At 42.4% G+C, this 22263-nt stretch overlaps 1 protein-coding gene across 5 annotated transcripts in view; it reads left to right on the top strand.

Annotated features, from left to right (window-relative positions):
- The window catches only part of LMF1 (lipase maturation factor 1), a 234161-nt gene that overhangs the window by 144751 nt on the left and 67147 nt on the right, over positions 1–22263 (top strand). For 4 of the 5 annotated variants that reach the window (XM_069734634.1, XM_069734631.1, XM_069734636.1 and 1 more), the window contains one exon: positions 13913–14080. The exons of the other annotated variant lie outside the window; for it this stretch is intronic. In XM_069734634.1, the coding sequence (XP_069590735.1) occupies positions 13913–14080 (168 nt within the window). The remainder of the gene's footprint in view (positions 1–13912; positions 14081–22263) is intronic. 5 annotated transcript variants of the gene reach the window in all.

Here is a 22263-nt window from a genome sequence, read left to right as displayed (position 1 = left end):
TTTTCGTTACTCCAGGAGCGATCGCTGTGAAGTCTTCATTAGGACGGATGCAGCGAGGCCATAAAACATGGAGACATCCCGCCTCATCCGTCTGGGAGATTGCTGAGCCCCTGCTTTTTGGCGCTTCGTACGTTTTATGGGGTGTAATCAAGTCCAATAAACCCCCCTAAAAAAACAATTCTGGATTTTATCAGTCCGGAAAATGTATAGAAAAATCAACTCTGATCTCGGCCGTTGTATTAGTCAGTACTTCCATGAATATGATGCAAGAACTGCAGTAAAAACTGACACATCAGTCTACATGATCCCGACACAATGCGGATCCATACAGCAACCAATAGCTAAATTATCAGCCAGGATCGGAGTTATCTCTGATCTCGGCCTTTACTGTAGGAGGTCGGCAGTCTATCTGCCCATTCTTATCATTCTTCCATGAATATAATGCCAGAATTGCAGTAAATACTGCCGTGTCAGTCTATGTTATCATTAAGAGCCATATGACGACCCCTCACGTTCCCTGTTCTGATGGTTTTGTTTGATGTAATGAGCATCAGAGTTTCCCCATCTGACATGGATTTAGTGCGGGGGGCCGGGGGTCTGCCAGCAGTCTATGGTTTTCTTGGCCCCCAATCAAACAAGTCTGCAAAGCTGAACTCAGCGGTTGCAGGAGAAGTTTGTGTCTGACTAGAATGAAGATGTCGGGTCTCACTCATCACCTGCGATCCGCACACATTCAGGAGGGTCTCCCCCCACTGTATCCGCTCCTAAAGGGTCCGACAAGACATAACGGCAACCTACTGTATGTTCTCCAGAAAGTCACAGCCAAACATACAGCACAATGGTGCACATGTGATTATACACTGACAACATGGGATGTGAAGGGATCGTCCACACACAGAACTAAAGTGCAGTCATCTTATAGGGAACAGTTCTGCAACTTTCTAATATACAGTGGGCACGAAAAGTATTCAGACCCTTTACATTTTTCACTCTTTGTTTCATTGCAGCCATTTGGTAAATTCAATAAAGTTCATTATTTTTCACATTAATGTACACTCTGCACCCCATCTTGACTGAAACCCCCCCAGAAATGTAGAAATATTTGCAAATTTATTAAAAAAGGAATTATGGTCATAAGTATTCAGACCCTTTGCTCAGACACTCATATTTAAGTCCCATGCTGTCCATTTCCTTGTGATCCTCCTTGAGATGGTTCTACTCCTTCATTGGAGTCCCGCTGTGTGTAATTAAACTGATAGGACGTGATTTGGAGCGGCGCACACCTGTCTATATAAGACCTCAGAGCTCACAGAGCATGTCAGACCAAAGGAGAATCATGAGGCCAAAGGAACTGGCCAAGGAGCTCAGAGACAGAATGGTGGCAAGGAATTTCTGCAGGACTCAAGGTTCCTAAGAGCACAGTGGCCTCCATAATCCTTAAATGGAAGACGTTTGGGGCCAGCAGAAGTCTTTCTAGACCTGGCCGTCCAGCCAAACTGAGCAATCGTGGGAGAAGAGCCTTGGTGAGAGAGGTAAAGAAGAACCCCAAGATCACTGTGGCTGAGCTCCAGAGGTGCAGTAGGGAGATAGTAGAAAGTTTCACAAAGTCACTTATCATTGCAGCCTCCACCAGTCGGGCCTTTATGGCAGAGTGGCCCGACGGAAGCCTCTCCTCAGTGCAAATTTAAAAAAACTGACCGTCACATCCAAACATAGACTCAGTGTGAACAGGTGCTGAACCTAGAGTCACCAACTCGTATACAGTCAAGTAAATAAGGCAGCACACTGCGGCGCCAAAACATGCAAACATGAAACCTGAAAATTGAACTGCATTACTGCACTAGAAATATGAAAAAATGAGAGCGTTTAGCTCGTAAATTGGCCAATTCATGTGTACCTGGTAGCCACATTAAGGCATCTCTCGTATACCAGGTCCTAAACTCCTCCACCTCTTAGCCATAGGTGTTTTAATCGCAGCAGGTCCACTACCCTTCCACAAAGAGAGAGAAATTTAGTCTAAGAAGAGGATTCACAGGTTCCCATTCACATGACGACGTTTATTTTCAGCGAGGAAAGGAAAGTCTAGGACCTGGTATACGAGAGATGCCTTAATATGGCTACCAGGTACACATAAATTGGCCAATTTACGCGCTAAACGCTCTAATTTTTTCATTTTTCTAGTGCAGTAATGCTGTTAAATTTTCATGTTTCATGTTTGCATGTTTTGGCACCGCAGTGTGCTGCCTTATTTATTTGTTTGTCTCCTCAGTGCAAGACATATGAAAGTCGCATAGAGTTTGCTAAAAAAACACATGAAGGACTCCCAGACCATTAGAAATAAGATTCTCTGGTCCGATGAGACGAAGATACACCTTTCTGGTGATAATTGTAAACAGTATGTGTAGAAAACCAGGCACTGCTCATCATCTGCCCAATATAATCCCAACAGTGAAGCATGGTGGAGGCAGCATCATGCTATGGGGTGTTTTTCAGCTTCAGGGACAGGACGACTGGTTGTCATTGAAGGAAACATAAATGCGGCCAAGTACAGAGATATCCTGGATGAAAACCTCTTCCAGAGTGCTCTGGACCTCAGACTTGGCCGAATGTTCACCTTCCAACAAGACAATGATCCTAAGCACACAGCTAAAATAACAAAGGAACGGCTTCAGAACATCTCTGTGACCATTCCTCACTGGCCCAGCCAGAGCACTGACCTAAACCCAATGGAGCATCTCTGGAGAGACCTGAAAATGGCGTCCACCAACGTTCACCATCCAACCTGACGGAACTGGAGAGGATCTGCAAGGAAGAATGGCAGAGGATCCCCAAATCCAGGGGTGAAAAAACTTGTTGCATCATTCCCAAGAAGACTCATGGCTGTACTAGCTCAAAAGGGTCAATACTGAGCAAAGGGGCTGAAGACTTATGACCATGGGATAGTTCAGTGTTTCTTTTTTAATAAATTTGTAAAATTTCTACATTTCTCTTTTTTTTCAGTCAAGATGGGGTGCAGAGTGCACATTAATGAGGAAAACTAAACTTTTTTGAATTTACGAAATGGCTGCAATGAAACAAAGAGTGAAAAGGTTACAGGGGTCTGAATACTTTCCGTACCCACTGTATACACTGCTCAAAAAAATAAAGGGAACACTTAAACAACAGAATATAACTCCAAGTAGATCAAACTTCTGTGAAACCAAACTGTCCACTTAGGAACAACACTGATTGACAATCAATTTCACATGCTGTTGTGCAAATGGAACAGGCAACAGATGGAAATTATTGGCAATTATCAAGACCCCCTCAATAAAGGAGTGGTTCTGCAGGTGGGGCCCACAGACCATATCTCAGTACCAATGCTTTCTGGCTGATGTTTTGGTCACTTTTGAATGTTGGTTGTGCTTCCACACTCGTGGTAGCATGAGACGGACTCTACTCTACAACCTACACAAGTGGCTCAGGTAGTGCAGCTCATCCAGGATGGCACATCAATGCGAGCTGTGGCAAGAGGGTGTGCTGTGTCTGTCAGCGTAGTGTCCAGAGGCTGAAGGCGCTACCAGGAGACAGGCCAGTAACCCAGAGACGTGGAGGGGGCCGTAGGAGGGCAACAACCTAGCAGCAGGACCGCTACTTCAGCCTTTGTGTAAGGAGGAACAGGAGGAGCACTGCCAGAGCCCTGCAAAATGACCTCCAACAGGCACAAATGTGCATGTCTGCTCAAACGGTTAGAAACTGACTCCATGAGGATGGTCTGAGTGCCCGACGTCCACAGATGGGGGTTGTGCTCACAGCCCAACACCGTGCAAGACGCTTGGCATTTGCTACAGAACATCGGGATTGGCAAATTCGCCACTGGCACCCTGTGCTCTTCACAGGTGAAAGCAGGTTCACACTGAGCACATGTGACAGACGTGACAGAGTCTGGAGACGCCGTGGAGAGCGATCTGCTGCCTGCAACATCCTTCAGTATGACCGGTTTGGCAGTGGGTCAGTAATGGTGTGGGGTGGCATTTCTTTGGATGGCCGCACAGCCCCCCATGTGCTCGCCAGAGGTAGCCTGACTGCCACTAGGTACCGAGATGAGATCCTCAGACCCCTTGTGAGACCATATGCTGGTGCGGTTGGCCCTGGGTTCCTCCTAATGCAGGACAATGCCAGACCTCACGTGGCTGGAGTGTGTCAGCAGTTCCTACAAGGTGAAGGCATTGAAGCTATGGACTGGCCCGCCCGTTCCCCAGGCCTGAATCCGACTAAAAACATCTGGTACATCATGTCTCGCTCCATCCTCCAACATCACGTTGCACCACAGACTGTCCAGGAGTTGGCGGATGCTTTAGTCCAGGTCTGGGAGAAGATCCCTCAGGAGACCATCCGCCGCCTCTTCAGGAGCATGCCCAGGCGTTGTAGGGAGGTCATACAGGCACGTGGAGGCCACACACACTACTGAGCATCATTTCCTTGTCTTGAGGCATTTCCACTGAAGTGGGATCAGCCTGTAACTTCATTTTCCACTTTGATTTTGAGCATCATTCCAACTCCAGACCTCCGTGGGATATTAGTTGTGATTTACGTTGATCATTTTTAGGTTTTATTGTTCTCAACACATTCCACTATGTAATGAATATAGATTTACAGCTGGAATATTTCATTCAGTGATATCTAGGATGTGGGATTTTAGGGTTTTCTTTATTTTTTTGAGCATCGTATATATATATATCAATTTTTCATCATTTCCAAGATCTGTCTGCTGAGGGTGGTAGTATTATAGTATTTATATTATTCTTGTAAATAGGAGCAGTATTATAGTAGTTATATTCTTGTACATAGGGGTAGTATTATAGTAGTTATATTCTTGTACATAGGGGGCAGTATTATAGTAGTTATATTCCTGTACATAGGGGCAGTATTATAGTAGTTATATTCTTGTACATAGGAGGCAGTATTATAGTAGTTATATTCTTGTACATAGAGCAGTATTATAGTAGTTATATTCTTGTACATAGAGCAGTATTATAGTAGTTATATTCTTGTACATAGGGACAGTATTATAGTAGTTATATTCTTGTACATAGGGGCAATATTATAGTAGTTATATTCTTGTACATAGGGGACAGTATTATAGTAGTTATATTCTTGTACATAGGGGCAGTATTATAGTAGTTATATTCTTGTACATAGGGGCAGTATTATAGTAGTTATATTCTTGTACATAGGGGCAGTATTATAGTAGTTATATTCTTGTACATAGGGGCAGTATTATAGTAGTTATATTCTTGTACATAGGGGCAGTATTATAGTAGTTATATTCTTGTACATAGGGGCAGTATTATAGTAGCTATATTCTTTGTACATAGGGGCAGTATTATAGTAGTTATATTCTTGTACATAGGAGCAGTATTATAGTAGTTATATCCCTGTACACGGGGGCAGTATTATAGTAGTGATATTCCTGTACACGGGGGGCAGTATTATAGCAGTGATATTCCTGTACACGGGGGGCAGTATTATAGTTGTGTACAGGGTCAGGCTTGATAGAACACAGCTCCGCTTTGCTGAATGTCTCCACTGTACATAATTAAGAATAAATGGCTGTGTCTTGGGCGTTATCTGTGACTTTGTGGCCCCGGACCCTGCTGCTGAGGGTCTCCTGTGCTGTGGGAGGCTGCTGTATTTAGACAGGGGGTGAGATAAGCGGTGCTAATCTGCGGTAATGGTGATAGGGTTAGCTCATGTGAAGTGTGTGGTCAGTCTCCCGGCTCGTTAATATTGTGATGTGCAGAATGATAACATTGATGATGATGTGAGCCAACATGACCCCTCTGATATTCCATGTGCACCAGGCAGGTGGGACTTAGTCATGAGGCCTGTGGGTCAGGGTGTAATCCCAGCGCTGCTCGGGGGAGACACATTATGGGGTTCCCACCTGGGAGTAGGGTTGTCCGCCTTTTCTGGGGTTGTCCGCACATATGGAAGGCATTGTGCTGGGAACACACACACAGCGAGCGCCCTTAGCCTCCTTCTGCTCCGCTCTGCAGGCTTCCTACCTCTGATACACATGTTGTTCTGCAGCACTACCTCCCCTATTAACCTCTGCAATAAACACTTAACCCCTTAATGTCCACAGCGGCGCAATAAAACCGTATAGGATCATAAATGGCGAATCCGTCGCTGTTCGTCGGCTCCAATTTAGTGCCGTCAGAAATCTGCAAAAATATATTAAAACCTATTATCATCATATGCAAAGAAAAATGGCGTGAATTCAGGCAAATCATTTATTTCCACTAGGTGGCGGTATAGAGCCCAAGAAGTCTGGGACCCCTGGTGCGCTGGTGAGCTTGGCGTCAAATTCATCCAAATTGGCAAAAAGTCCTCGAAAAATTGCCGTAAATTCCAAAACTCATTTGAGGCAAATTCATCATCGAATTTTTTGCCTTTTATTTTTTTTTTTTTAGCCTTTTTTTTTGCCTTATTCATTGTTTTGTTTTGCACCTTTTTTTGCCTCATATAAAACAGAATCTGCAATTGTTTTTAATTATAATATAATCTGCAATTGTTTTTAATTATAATATAATCTGCAATTGTTTTTAATTATAATATAATCTGCAATTGTTTTTAATTATAATATAATCTGCAATTGTTTTTAATTATTTTTTACAAGTTGCAAATAAATAAGAAGAGAAAAACTATATAAAAAAAAAAAAATACCCAAAGTTCCAAATTTATAATTCCACTATTACCCCTGGGTATTTTTTATACTGTTTTTTTTTTTTTTTTTTTTTTATTTCTTTAGCACTATTCAAATTTTAATGGTAAAGTAGCGTAAAACCGGCACAAAAAATATGAATTTGTTCAAATTTCATTTTTTTATTTCTTTGATCCTTTTTAGGGAGTAAAGTTGCTCGATCCTTTTAAATAAGCTTTAAAATGTTGCACATTAATCTTCAACCCCCTCCCCCCCCCAAAAAAAAATAAAATAAATAAAAATAAATAAATTAACACTCTACTGTACTGGAGTATAATGGCGTTTAAATTTTGCAACATTTCGAAATGTCGAAATAAACAAATTAATTTATGACCTCTGGATAAGCCCCAAAAAAAAAAAAGGAAACCAAATAAAATTAACGTAAAAAAGTGCAAATAAATGAAGACACAAAAGATAAAGTCGCCATTAGAACCGTTTTTACTAAAAAAAAAAAAGCGCAAAAGTAATGATGAATCTATGTATTTCACATGGCTATTAAAGGGATTGTCCAATAAGACCAACATGTTTCCCCTATCCTCAGGATAGATGGTAGATATGAGGCTGCTGTGGGTTTGGCTCAAAATCCTTTAAGAACAGAGCAGTACTGAGCATGTGCGACCATCATTCCTGTAGAGCAGTGGTCGCACATGCTCACTATTGCTCCATTAACACAGGGGCGTTTAGATTCCCCGTTTTTTTTGTTATTGTTGACACTCCCAGCAGTCAGATCCCATCAGCCATACATTAATCATCTCTCCCTGTGGCTTGGTGATAAATGTTTCTTATAAAACTGTCCCTTTAAAGGAGTTATTCTCATCTTTATAAATGGATGTTTTCAGATAGAGTTCATCAAAACAAGAAAGTTTGCGATTTACCGCTCATTAAAATTTGCAGCCGTTCTGGAGATATTAACACTTTTCTTTTGTCGGCCGCTCGTCGCTTTGGAAACCGACCACCGCTGTTGTTTCGCTACTGACACCTGTGTTGAAGGCGGCTGGGATTAGGGAGTTAACGGCGTGCTCCAGCTTGAAAACAAGAGCTTAAAGGCTCAATAGAAAAGAGCCTGTGAGCACTGTGCGTGTTTTTGCTGTATTATCAGCGGTGGTCGGTCTCCAAGGCAACCAGAAAAATATTAATATCTCAAGAACGGATGGAAATTTTAAGAAGCGGTAAATTGCAAAGTTGCTTGTTTTTACAAGTTCTATCTGTTATTTGTTTTTTTTTATCATCCAGCCACCATTTTCCTCGGACCCCCGAGACCCCCGGCTCGAGGTCCATAATTGTCCTGTAATTGTATGAAGCCAGAGCTGTGCCAGCGCTATCACCCCAGCATTCCCCCTATATGTAGGGCTGAATGCCCCCCCCTGCTGTTTTTGGGCCTGTATTTTCGTCTTCGGATTCCCCTACTTTAATGCAGACCTTACACGCCAGACATCTTTCTTCTTCATTTTCGAAAACAATATTTACTAGTAAATTACGTGGCGCGGTTAACCCCTCCATGTCCATTACCGCACCTGACAGCTTTATGCGTGAGGGGCTTTTTTTATGGTTGGGGGGGGGGGGGAAAGTGGCGGAGATGGTGATGCAAGTGTTAAAAAGAAGGAACATTTCTTCCCCCCTGAGAGGGCACTGTGCTGAACCGGAAAAATATCAAAACCGCAGCCTCTCCCTGTGTCCTCTCGCTCCCACCCGGCACCAGCTTGGCGCCCCCTCTAACAGCCATCCTCCCCTCTCCTGACAGAGGAAGGATAGAGGGATGCAGGGTCCACTCCACGGGACGGGTGGGTGGGGGGAGTGTGGATCTATCCCCCCCATGTATCTGGGGAGAAGCTGATGCTTTCCAGCTCTTCTCATAAAATAATAACAATAGCAGATTTGGCAGAGAGGCGAGGAGCGGGGCAGCCCCACCAGGCCCGGTGCGGAGCGAGCAGTGTATGCCCTGGCATGGAGGGGGCTTCCCAGCACGACTACGTACACAGTCTCTGCTCTATGTCTTCATTTATCCATGGTGTGGGGGGGATACACCGTTTCAATTTCCATACTGAAGTGACCCACCGTGTAGTCCGTGTAAAGCCTGAGGCATCGTATCCATACTGTCCTGGTGAGCTAGTGGGACATGATCGTCCCTGGTGGCCCGGAGGTTACATTGAGTTGGCCAGAAGCTAATTTTAGCTGGTTTCTGAAGCGACTAGCAAATAAATGGCGATCTCTTCTCTAAAATCGGGCGGAACTGATCTGATAACTCGCCACATCACCCGGTCAGTGAACGCAGCGGCCCAGTTATATGCGTATTCTCTATAAAACATGTAGCCCAGTGTCATTGTGTTGTCCCTGGTCATCTGGTGGATATTTAATCGGTGGTCATACAGTGACATTTTGTTCTCCCTGGACATCCAGTGACATTTTGTGATCCCTGGTCATCTGGTGGCTTTGTTTGATCTCTGATTATTGAGTGGCATTTTGTAGTTCCTGGTAATACAGTGGCAATTTGTGATCCCTGGTTACCTAGTGGCATTGTGTAATCCCTGGTCACCTAGTGGCATTGTGTATTCCCTGGTCACCTAGTGGCATTGTGTATTCCCTGGTCAAATAGTGGCATTGTATTGTCCTGTGACATTGTATAGCTCCTTATCAGTGAGTGACATTGTTTTGTGCCTGGTTATCTAGTGGCATTGTGTAATCTGTGGTCATCTAGGGGCATTGTATAATCTGTGGTCATCTAGTGGCCTGCTATAATCTGTTGTCATCTAGTGACATTGTATTGTCCCTGGTCATCTAGTGGCATTGTATCGTCCCATAACATTGTATAGTTCCTTATCATTGAGTGACATTGTATTGTCCCTGGTCATCTAGTGGCATTGTGTATTCCCTGGTCATCTAGTGGCCTTCTATAATCTGTGGTCATCTAGGGGCATTGTATAATCTGTGGTCATCTAGGGGCATTGTGTAATCAGTGGTCATCTAGGGGCCTTCTATAATCTGTGGTCATCTAGTGGCATTGTATAATCTGTGGTCATCTAGGGGCATTGTATAATCTGTGGTCATCTAGTGGCATTGTGTAATATGTGGTCATCTAGTGGCATTGTGTATTCCCTGGTCATCTAGTGGCCTTCTATAATCTGTGGTCATCTAGGGGCATTGTATAATCTGTGGTCATCTAGGGGCATTGTGTAATCAGTGGTCATCTAGTGGCCTTCTATAATCTGTGGTCATCTAGTGGCATTGTATAATCTGTGGTCATCTAGGGGCATTGTATAATCTGTGGTCATCTAGGGGCATTGTATAATCTGTGGTCATCTAGGGGCATTGTATAATCTGTGGTCATCTAGTGGCATTGTATAATCTGTGGTCATCTAGGGGCATTGTATAATCTGTGGTCATCTAGTGGCATTGTATAATCTGTGGTCATCTAGTGGCCTTCTATAATCTGTGGTCATCTAGGGGCATTGTATAATCTGTGGTCATCTAGTGGCATTGTGTAATCTGTGGTCATCTAGGGGCATTGTATAATCTGTGGTCATCTAGTGGCATTGTGTAATCTGTGGTCATCTAGTGGCATTGTATAATCTGTGGTCATCTAGGGGCATTGTATAATCTGTGGTCATCTAGTGGCATTGTGTAATATGTGGTCATCTAGTGGCCTTCTATAATCTGTGGTCATCTAGGGGCATTGTATAATCTGTGGTCATCTAGTGGCATTGTGTAATCTGTGGTCATCTAGGGGCATTGTATAATCTGTGGTCATCTAGTGGCATTGTGTAATCTGTGGTCATCTAGGGGCATTGTATAATCTGTGGTCATCTAGGGTCATTGTATAATCTGTGGTCATCTAGTGGCATTGTGTAATCTGTGGTCATCTAGTGACATTGTATTGTCCCTGGTCATCTAGTGGCCTATAATCTGTGGTCATCTAGTGACATTGTATTGTCCCTGGTCATCTAGTGGCCTTCTATAATCTGTGGTCATCTAGGGGCATTGTATTGTCCCTGGTCATCTAGTGGCATTTTGTAATCTGTGGTCATCTAGTGACATTGTATTGTCCCTGGTCATCTAGTGGCATTGTATCGTCCCGTGACATTGTATAGTTCCTTATCATTGAGTGACATTGTATTGTCCCTGGTCATCTAGTGGCATTTTGTAATCTGTGGTCATCTAGTGACATTGTATTGTCCCTGGTCATCTAGTGGCATTGTATCGTCCCGTGACATTGTATAGTTCCTTATCATTGAGTGACATTGTATTGTCCCTGGTCATCTAGTGGCATTGTATCGTCCCGTGACATTGTATAGTTCCTTATCATTGAGTGACATTGTATTGTCCCTGGTCATCTAGTGGCCTTCTATAATCTGTGGTCATCTAGGGGCATTGTATTGTCCCTGGTCATCTAGGGGCCTTCTATAATCTGTGGTCATCTAGGGGCATTGTATTGTCCCTGGTCATCTAGGGGCCTTCTATAATCTGTGGTCATCTAGTGGCCTGCTATAATCTGTGGTCATCTAGGGGCATTGTATTGTCCCTGGTCATCTAGGGGCCTTCTATAATCTGTGGTCATCTAGGGGCATTGTATTGTCCCTGGTCATCTAGGGGCCTTCTATAATCTGTGGTCATCTAGGGGCATTGTATTGTCCCTGGTCATCTAGGGGCCTTCTATAATCTGTGGTCATCTAGGGGCATTGTATTGTCCCTGGTCATCTAGGGGCCTTCTATAATCTGTGGTCATCTAGGGGCATTGTATTGTCCCTGGTCATCTAGGGGCCTTCTATAATCTGTGGTCATCTAGGGGCATTGTATTGTCCCTGGTCATCTAGTGGCCTTCTATAATCTGTGGTCATCTAGGGGCATTGTATAATCTGTGGTCATCTAGTGGCATTGTGTAATCTGTGGTCATCTAGGGGCATTGTATAATCTGTGGTCATCTAGTGGCATTGTGTAATCTGTGGTCATCTAGTGGCATTGTATAATCTGTGGTCATCTAGGGGCATTGTATAATCTGTGGTCATCTAGTGGCATTGTGTAATATGTGGTCATCTAGTGGCCTTCTATAATCTGTGGTCATCTAGGGGCATTGTATAATCTGTGGTCATCTAGTGGCATTGTGTAATCTGTGGTCATCTAGGGGCATTGTATAATCTGTGGTCATCTAGTGGCATTGTGTAATCTGTGGTCATCTAGGGGCATTGTATAATCTGTGGTCATCTAGGGTCATTGTATAATCTGTGGTCATCTAGTGGCATTGTGTAATCTGTGGTCATCTAGTGACATTGTATTGTCCCTGGTCATCTAGTGGCCTATAATCTGTGGTCATCTAGTGACATTGTATTGTCCCTGGTCATCTAGTGGCCTTCTATAATCTGTGGTCATCTAGGGGCATTGTATTGTCCCTGGTCATCTAGTGGCATTTTGTAATCTGTGGTCATCTAGTGACATTGTATTGTCCCTGGTCATCTAGTGGCATTGTATCGTCCCGTGACATTGTATAGTTCCTTATCATTGAGTGACATTGTATTGTCCCTGGTCATCTAGTGGCATTTTGTAATCTGTGGTCATCTAGTGACATTGTATTGTCCCTGGTCATCTAGTGGCATTGTATCGTCCCGTGACATTGTATAGTTCCTTATCATTGAGTGACATTGTATTGTCCCTGGTCATCTAGTGGCATTGTATCGTCCCGTGACATTGTATAGTTCCTTATCATTGAGTGACATTGTATTGTCCCTGGTCATCTAGTGGCCTTCTATAATCTGTGGTCATCTAGGGGCATTGTATTGTCCCTGGTCATCTAGGGGCCTTCTATAATCTGTGGTCATCTAGGGGCATTGTATTGTCCCTGGTCATCTAGGGGCCTTCTATAATCTGTGGTCATCTAGTGGCCTGCTATAATCTGTGGTCATCTAGGGGCATTGTATTGTCCCTGGTCATCTAGGGGCCTTCTATAATCTGTGGTCATCTAGGGGCATTGTATTGTCCCTGGTCATCTAGGGGCCTTCTATAATCTGTGGTCATCTAGGGGCATTGTATTGTCCCTGGTCATCTAGGGGCCTTCTATAATCTGTGGTCATCTAGGGGCATTGTATTGTCCCTGGTCATCTAGGGGCCTTCTATAATCTGTGGTCATCTAGGGGCATTGTATTGTCCCTGGTCATCTAGGGGCCTTCTATAATCTGTGGTCATCTAGGGGCATTGTATTGTCCCTGGTCATCTAGTGGCCTTCTATAATCTGTGGTCATCTAGGGGCATTGTATTGTCCCTGGTCATCTAGGGGCCTTCTATAATCTGTGGTCATCTAGGGGCATTGTATTGTCCCTGGTCATCTAGGGGCCTTCTATAATCTGTGGTCATCTAGTGGCCTGCTATAATCTGTGGTCATCTAGGGGCATTGTATTGTCCCTGGTCATCTAGTGGCCTTCTATAATCTGTGGTCATCTAGGGGCATTGTATTGTCCCTGGTCATCTAGGGGCCTTCTATAATCTGTGGTCATCTAGTGGCCTGCTATAATCTGTGGTCATCTAGGGGCATTGTATTGTCCCTGGTCATCTAGTGGCATTTTGAAAGCCCTGCTCATCTAGTGCCATAGTATAGGCCCGAGGGACTGAAGAGAGAGTAGAGAGGCTGTGGATGGCCGGCTGCTGCGTGCTCTGCGACCAGTCAGGATCACGCTGCTCGCTTGCTATAACCCCGCAGCCAGAAGCAGCTCGCCCCATTTTTCATACCTGTCTGCTCTGGTATCAGGATAGCTTTGTGGTGTCCCTGGTGAGCTAGTGGGATTGTGATCATCTGAGGTTTCCTGTCTCTGACAAAAGAGGAACAAATGGCCGATCCGCTGAGTGTTCTGCGCGCTCTGTTCCTGCGCTGCGCATGTTCTGCGCCTCTTACGCCGTCTGCGCGCGCCTCTCCCCTCCTGCTTTACCCGTCCACAATTCGGCTACAAATAATTTAAAGATGTTTTGTCTCCTTCAATTACCCGAGGCCTCCTCATCCTGGAAGCTCCGCAGATCCCACATCCTTACGTAACCCCTTCCCGGCAGCTCCGCAGCACATTGTGCCGTCCTTGAAACAGATGGAAGTGGCTGCAGCGAGAGCGCCAGCGGTGTGCTGATCTCTGCCTCACCTCTGCGGGAGCGATGGCGGCCAACTCTCATTTAATGCCTTGTCTTCTCTCATTGCAGACACAGCCGCTGCCAAACCCGTTGGCGTATTTCATGCACCGCAACCCAGTGTGGTTCCACCAGATTGAAACCTCGGTCAATCATTTCATCGAACTGGTCGTGCCGTTTTTTATATTCATGGGAAGACGCATGTGTATTCTCAATGGAGGCCTGCAAATCCTCTTCCAGGTGAGGTCACGCCGGTAATATAGCAGACACATAGCAGTTCTATTCTTGTACATAGGGGCAGTATTATAGTAGTTATATTCTTGTACATAGGGGCAGTATTATAGTAGTTATATTCTTGTACATAGGGGCAGTATTATAGTAGTTCTATTCTTGTACATAGAGGCAGTATTGTAATAAATATATTCCTGTACATAGGGGGCAGTATTATAGTAGTTCTATTCTTGTACATAGGGGCAGTATTATAGTAGTTATATTCTTGTACATAGGGGCAGTATTATAGTAGTTATATTCTTGTACATAGGGGCAGTATTATAGTAGTTATATTCTTGTACATAGGAGCAGTATTATAGTAGTTATATTCTTGTACATAGGGGCAGTATTATAGTAGTTATATTCTTGTACATAGGAGCAGTATTATAGTAGTTATATTCTTGTACATAGGGGCAGTATTATAGTAGTTATATTCTTGTACATAGGAGCAGTATTATAGTAGTTATATTCTTGTACATAGGAGCAGTATTATAGTAGTTATATTCTTGTACATAGGGGGCAGTATTATAGTAGTTATATTCTTGTACATAGGAGCAGTATTATAGTAGTTATATTCTTGTACATAGGGGCAGTATTATAGTAGTTATATTCTTGTACATAGGAGCAGTATTATAGTAGTTATATTCTTGTACATAGGGGCAGTATTATAGTAGTTATATTCTTGTACATAGAGGCAGTATTGTAATAGATATATTCCTGTACATAGGGGGCAGTATTATAGTAGTTCTATTCTTGTACATAGGGGCAGTATTATAGTAGTTATATTCTTGTACATAGGGGCAGTATTATAGTAGTTATATTCTTGTACATAGAGGCAGTATTGTAATAGATATATTCCTGTACATAGGGGGCAGTATTATAGTAGTTATATTCTTGCACATAGGAGCAATATTATAGTAGTTATATTCTTGTACATAGGAGCAGTATTGTAATAGATATATTCCTGTACATAAGGGGCAGTATTATAGTAGTTATATTCCTGTACATAGGGGGCAGTATTATAGTAGTTATATTCTTGTACATAGGAGCAGTATTGTAATAGATATATTCCTGTACATAGGGAGCAGTATTATAGTAGTTATATTCCTGTACATAGGGGGCAGTATTATAGTAGTTATATTCTTGTACATAGGAGCAGTATTATAGTAGTTATATTCTTGTACATAGGGGCAGTATTATAGTAGTTATATTCTTGTACATAGGAGCAGTATTATAGTAGTTATATTCTTGTACATAGGAGCAGTATTATAGTAGTTATATTCTTGTACATAGGGGCAGTATTATAGTAGTTATATTCTTGTATATAGGAGCAGTATTATAGTAGTTATATTCTTGTACATAGGAGCAGTATTATAGTAGTTAGATACTTGTACATAGGAGCAGTATTATAGTAGTGATATTCTTGTACATAGGGGCAGTATTATAGTAGTTATATTCTTGTACATAGGAGCAGTATTATAGTAGTTATATTCTTGTACATAGAGACAGTATTGTAATAGATATATTCCTGTACATAGGGGGCAGTATTATAGTAGTTATATTCTTGTTCATAGGGGCAGTATTATAGTAGTTATATTCTTGTACATAGGGGCAGTATTATAGTAGTTATATTCTTGTTCATAGGGGCAGTATTATAGTAGTTATATTCTTGTACATAGGGGCAGTATTATAGTAGTTATATTCTTGTACATAGGGGCAGTATTATAGTAGTTATATTCTTGTATATAGGAGCAGTATTATAGTAGTTATATTCTTGTACATAGGAGCAGTATTATAGTAGTTAGATACTTGTACATAGGAGCAGTATTATAGTAGTGATATTCTTGTACATAGGGGCAGTATTATAGTAGTTATATTCTTGTACATAGGAGCAGTATTATATTAGTTATATTCTTGTACATAGGGAGCAGTATTATAGTAGTTATATTCTTGTACATAGGGGCAGTATTATAGTAGTTATATTCTTGTACATAGGGGCAGTATTATAGTAGTTATATTCTTTTACATAGGGGCAGTATTATATTTGTTATATTCTTGTACATAGGGGGCAGTATTATAGTAGTTATATTCTTGTACATAGGAGCAGTATTATAATAGTTATATTCTTGTACATAGGGGCAGTATTATAATAGTTATATTCTTGTACATAGGGGCAGTATTATAATAGTTATATTCCTGTACATAGGGGCAGTATTACAGTAGTTATATTCTTGTACATAGGGGCAGTATTATAATAGTTATATTCTTGTACATAGGGGCAGTATTATAGTAGTTATATTCCTGTACATAGGGGCAGTATTACAGTAGTTATATTCTTGTACATAGGGGCAGTATTATAGTAGTTATATTCTTGTACATAGGGGCAGTATTATAGTAGTTATATTCTTGTACATAGGGGGCAGTGCTATAGTAGTTGTAGTCTTGTACATAGGAGCAGTATTATATTAGTTATATTCTTGTACATAGGGAGCAGTATTATAGTAGTTATATTTTTGTACATAGGGGCAGTATTATAGTAGTTATATTCTTGTACATAGGGGCAGTATTATAGTAGTTATATTCTTTTACATAGGGGCAGTATTATATTTGTTATATTCTTGTACATAGGGGGCAGTATTATAGTAGTTATATTCTTGTACATAGGAGCAGTATTATAATAGTTATATTCTTGTACATAGGGGCAGTATTATAATAGTTATATTCTTGTACATAGGGGCAGTATTATAATAGTTATATTCCTGTACATAGGGGCAGTATTACAGTAGTTATATTCTTGTACATAGGGGCAGTATTATAGTAGTTATATTCTTGTACATAGTGGCAGTATTATAGTAGTTATATTCCTGTACATAGGGGCAGTATTACAGTAGTTATATTCTTGTACATAGGGGCAGTATTATAGTAGTTATATTCCTGTACATAGGAGCAGTATTATAGTAGTTATATTCTTGTACATAGGAGCAGTATTATAATAGTTATATTCTTGTACATAGGGGCAGTATTATAATAGTTATATTCCTGTACATAGGGGCTGTATTACAGTAGTTATATTCTTGTACATAGGGGCAGTATTATAGTAGTTATATTCTTGTACATAGGGGCAGTATTATAGTAGTTATATTCCTGTACATAGGGGCAGTATTACAGTAGTTATATTCTTGTACATAGGGGCAGTATTATAGTAGTTATATTCCTGTACATAGGAGCAGTATTATAGTAGTTATATTCTTGTACATAGGGGCAGTATTATAGTAGTTATATTCTTGTACATAGGGGGCAGTGCTATAGTAGTTGTAGTCTTGTACATAGGAGCAGTATTATAGTAGTTATATTCTTGTACATAGGAGCAGTATTATAATAGTTATATTCTTGTACATAGGGGCAGTATTATAATAGTTATATTCTTGTACATAGGGGCAGTATTATAATAGTTATATTCCTGTACATAGGGGCAGTATTACAGTAGTTATATTCTTGTACATAGGGGCAGTATTATAGTAGTTATATTCTTGTACATAGGGGCAGTATTATAATAGTTATATTCTTGTACATAGGGGCAGTATTATAATAGTTATATTCCTGTACATAGGGGCAGTATTACAGTAGTTATATTCTTGTACATAGGGGCAGTATTATAGTAGTTATATTCTTGTACATAGGGGCAGTATTATAGTAGTTATATTCTTGTACATAGGGGGCAGTGCTATAGTAGTTGTAGTCTTGTACATAGGAGCAGTATTATAGTAGTTATATTCATGTATATAGTGGGGATCACTCCCCTCGGGGGTGACAATACATTAGTGCGGTGTACATTTGGGCGCAGCTATAAGGAGCCTGTTGTGTGCGACTCTTCATAAATAGCACACAGTAAGGAATCTACCTGACATCCTGCTCTATGTGGCCGGTGGGCTCCGGCCCTCCCAGCACCGGCCTGACACTGGCTCCCTTCTTCCCCACTGACCACAGCAGCAGCCTCCACTCATTAGGAAAAGCCTCAGTTATGTTTACCAAGTGGGAACATAAATATCCTCATCTCTGGGGTCCGGGCAGGAATGTGATGGAGCGTCAGAATCCGCTGCTGTGTAATCTCCGGCCTCACCCGGCTCCTCTTTACGTTGACGATATGGCGGTACGGTGACTGGACCAAAATCGTGCTGACGGTCTGATCCCCCCGGGCTTGTGAGTCATTACTGTCCTTGTCCATTCCCCTGTATTGTCCCATAAACCGCACACTCAGCTCTACTACATCACTGTTACCAAACCTTGAACTCTCTGACTACACATATCACCACTTCTGCAAGACAAACTCGACTCTGCTACATCATAGTTACTGATTAGCTGATTTTTCTTCTGACCAGCACTTCTATAACGCAGACTCAACTCTGCTACATCACTGTTACCAAACCTTTAGCTACCTGACTACACTTTTTACCACCACTTCTATATCACAAACTTGAATCTGCTGCATCACTGTTGCTAAATCCTGGATTGTCGGAATATATATGTATATATATATAATACCAAGCCCAAGGTTTAGTAATGAACAGGTGTCAGCCAGATACCCTCATTAATAAAATGGTACAAAAAGAGTTAAATAAGACACACAAACGAAATCTGCGTGAAACGCAATATATCTGTTTAATTTTCAAAAAATGTAACCAGCGGAGGGAAAGCCTGAGTGCTGATGATAATATTCTGGGGAGGGGCCAATAGCCATAAAGGTTCCCAGGCTATTAACATCAGCTCACAGATGTTTGCTTACCCTTTACTGGCTAGTTTACAGGGGAACCCCAGAAAGAGCATTGATTTGGGGTCCCCTCTATAAAATCAAACCAGCAAAGGCTAGGCAGACAGCTGCAGGCTGATTTTAATAGCCTGGGAAGGGGCCATGGATATTGGCACCCCTCAGGCTAAAAACATCAGCTCTCAGCCACCCTAGAAATATAAGATGCACCAATTCTGGCACTTAGCCTCGCTCTTCCCACCTGCCCCTGGCAAGTGGGTTAATAGTTTGTGGGGTTGATGTCACCTCTGTATTGTTCGGTGACATCAAGCCCATGGATTAGTAGTGAAGAAGCGTCAATAAAACACCTATCCATTACTAATCGTATAGTTATATGGTAAATGAAGACACAGCCAGAATAAAGTTCTTTAATTGAAATAATCACACAGACTCCTTTATTGAATCTTAATTTACCATACTTACTGCATCGCCTAATCCTTCAATCTCCTGCAACAAAAATAATATAATAAACCGACATAAATACTCCCTGTCTGACGTAGTCCATTTACCGAGTGTTCCACGACGATCTCACGTGTAGAGCAGTCACATCTGGAGATGTGACTGCTCTACCTGGCCTCTGGTGATACAGTGACAGGAGATAATCGCTCCTGCAATGTACCACTGAGAGTTCACCTGAGTTGGTGCTCTCACTTTACAGCACTACCGCTGTGTGAGAATTTTCTCACGCAGCGGTGCCGCAAATGACAGCACGAACTCTGGTGAACTCTCACGGCGGTACAGTGATACACTGAGGGAGGATCACCTCCTATCAGTGTATCACTAGAGGCCAGGTAGAGCAGTCACATCTCCCGATGTGACTGTTCTACACGTGAGATTGTCTTGGGACACTCCTTATGAAATGGTCTACGGCGGACAGGGAGTCGACGTTGGTTTATTTTATTTTGTTGCAGGAGACGAGGGCGTCGGGGACTAAGTGTTTGGTGAGTATAAATTTTTTTGTTGTTGTTTTACAATTAAACACAGTCACCGGGTCATGTGACTACTATCCCATCATCGGCTCATGCTGTCACTTTTATATGTGACAGCAGACATAGCCGGATGGGGGTAGTAGTCCCATCAGACGATGCCTGGCTAAACACAGACACACGCAGACATATTCTCCGCCAACACACTCTTCCTCCTTCCTTTCTGCAGCGTTTTTGGCATTCAAATCCGCAGCTAATCTGAAGACTTTTTTTACACCTGCGGATTGGCTGCGGATTTGACTGACTAAATGTAAGTCAGTGGGCGCAGAAACGCTGCAGATCCGCAAAAAAAATTGACAAACTGCGGAAAATAAAACCCTGCAAATCAGTGCTGAATTTTCCACTGCATGTGCACACCAATTTTTGATTCCCATTGATTAACATTGCCGGAGCTACCCTTTGCGGATTTGGTGCAATTCCGCGTAGAAAAAATGCTGCGGATCCGCAACAAAATCTGCAACATGTGCGCATAGCCTTACCGTATCCTGGATTACCCAACAACCCATCTAACCGCCACGTGTTTGCCACAAACTAAACTCTACTTCCAAACCTTGAGTTTCCTGACTACTTATCTGGTCACCAACTCGACTCTGCTATATCACTGTTACCGAACTATAAATTGCCTAATCACTTGACCACCACCTCAGTACCACAAACTAACTCTACTACATCACCGTCATAAACTTCTGGTTTGCCTGACTTTAGACTTTTCTTGTAACGCAAACTCGATTCTGCTACATCACAATCACTGAACCTTGAATTGTCTACCTATGTCCCGGCCCGCCGCCTCAATACCCCCATCTCGGCTCTGCTTCATCACCGTTATTGGATCCTGGATAGCCTGACTTCTCTCCTGACCATCTCTTCTGTGTCACATACTTGACTTTGCTGTGTCACTATTGCAACAAAACCTTGAATCGCCTGACTACTCTCCGGGCCACCACTTTTACACTATAGACTCGACTCTGCTACATCATTGTTACCAAACCATGAGTTTCCTGACTACTCTTTCTGTGTAATGCACACTCGACTCTGCTACATCAGTGTTACCAAACCGTGAGTTTCCTGACTACACTTTCTGTGTAATGCACACTCGACTCTGCTACATCAGTGTTACCAAACCGTGAGTTTCCTATCTACACTTTCTGTGCAATGCACACTCGACTCTGCTACCTCACCATTACCAAACCGTGACATTTCTGACTACACTTTCTGCGTAATGCACACTCGACTCTGCTACATCAATGTTACCAAACCATGAGTTTCCTGACTACACTTTCTGCGTAATGCACATTCGACTCTGCTACATCAGTGTTACCAAACCGTGACATTTCTGACTACACTTTCTGCGTAATGCACACTCGACTCTGCTACATCACCGTCATAAACTTCTGGTTTGCCTGACTTTAGACTTTTCTTGTAACGCAAACTCGATTCTGCTACATCACAATCACTGAACCTTGAATTGTCTACCTATGTCCCGGCCCGCCGCCTCAATACCCCCATCTCGGCTCTGCTTCATCACCGTTATTGGATCCTGGATAGCCTGACTTCTCTCCTGACCATCTCTTCTGTGTCACATACTTGACTTTGCTGTGTCACTATTGCAACAAAACCTTGAATCGCCTGACTGCTCTCCGGGCCACCACTTTTACACTATAGACTCGACTCTGCTACATCATTGTTACCAAACCATGAGTTTCCTGACTACTCTTTCTGTGTAATGCACACTCGACTCTGCTACATCAGTGTTACCAAACCGTGAGTTTCCTGACTACACTTTCTGTGTAATGCACACTCGACTCTGCTACATCAGTGTTGCCAAACCGTGAGTTTCCTGTCTACACTTTCTGTGCAATGCACACTCGACTCTGCTACCTCACCATTACCAAACCGTGACATTTCTGACTACACTTTCTGCGTAATGCACACTCGACTCTGCTACATCAATGTTACCAAACCATGAGTTTCCTGACTACACTTTCTGCGTAATGCACATTCGACTCTGCTACATCAATGTTACCAAACCGTGAAATTTCTGACTACACTTTCTGCGTAATGCACACTCGACTCTGCTACATCAATGTTACCAAACCATGAGTTTCCTGACTACACTTTCTGCGTAATGCACACTCGACTCTGCTACATCAATGTTACCAAACCATGAGTTTCCTGACTACACTTTTTGCGTAATGCACACTCGACTCTGCTACATCAATGTTACCAAACCATGAGTTTCCTGACTACACTTTCTGTGTAATGCACACTCGACTCTGCTACATCACCGTTGCCAAACCGTGTTATTTTTGACTACACTTTGGACCACCTTCCTTCTCTTATAAAGCAAACTCGGCTCTGCTACA

Source organism: Ranitomeya imitator, chromosome 7 (assembly GCF_032444005.1).
Source record: "Ranitomeya imitator isolate aRanImi1 chromosome 7, aRanImi1.pri, whole genome shotgun sequence".
NCBI lineage: Eukaryota > Metazoa > Chordata > Amphibia > Anura > Dendrobatidae > Ranitomeya > Ranitomeya imitator.
This window is presented reverse-complemented; position numbering and strand designations above follow the sequence as displayed.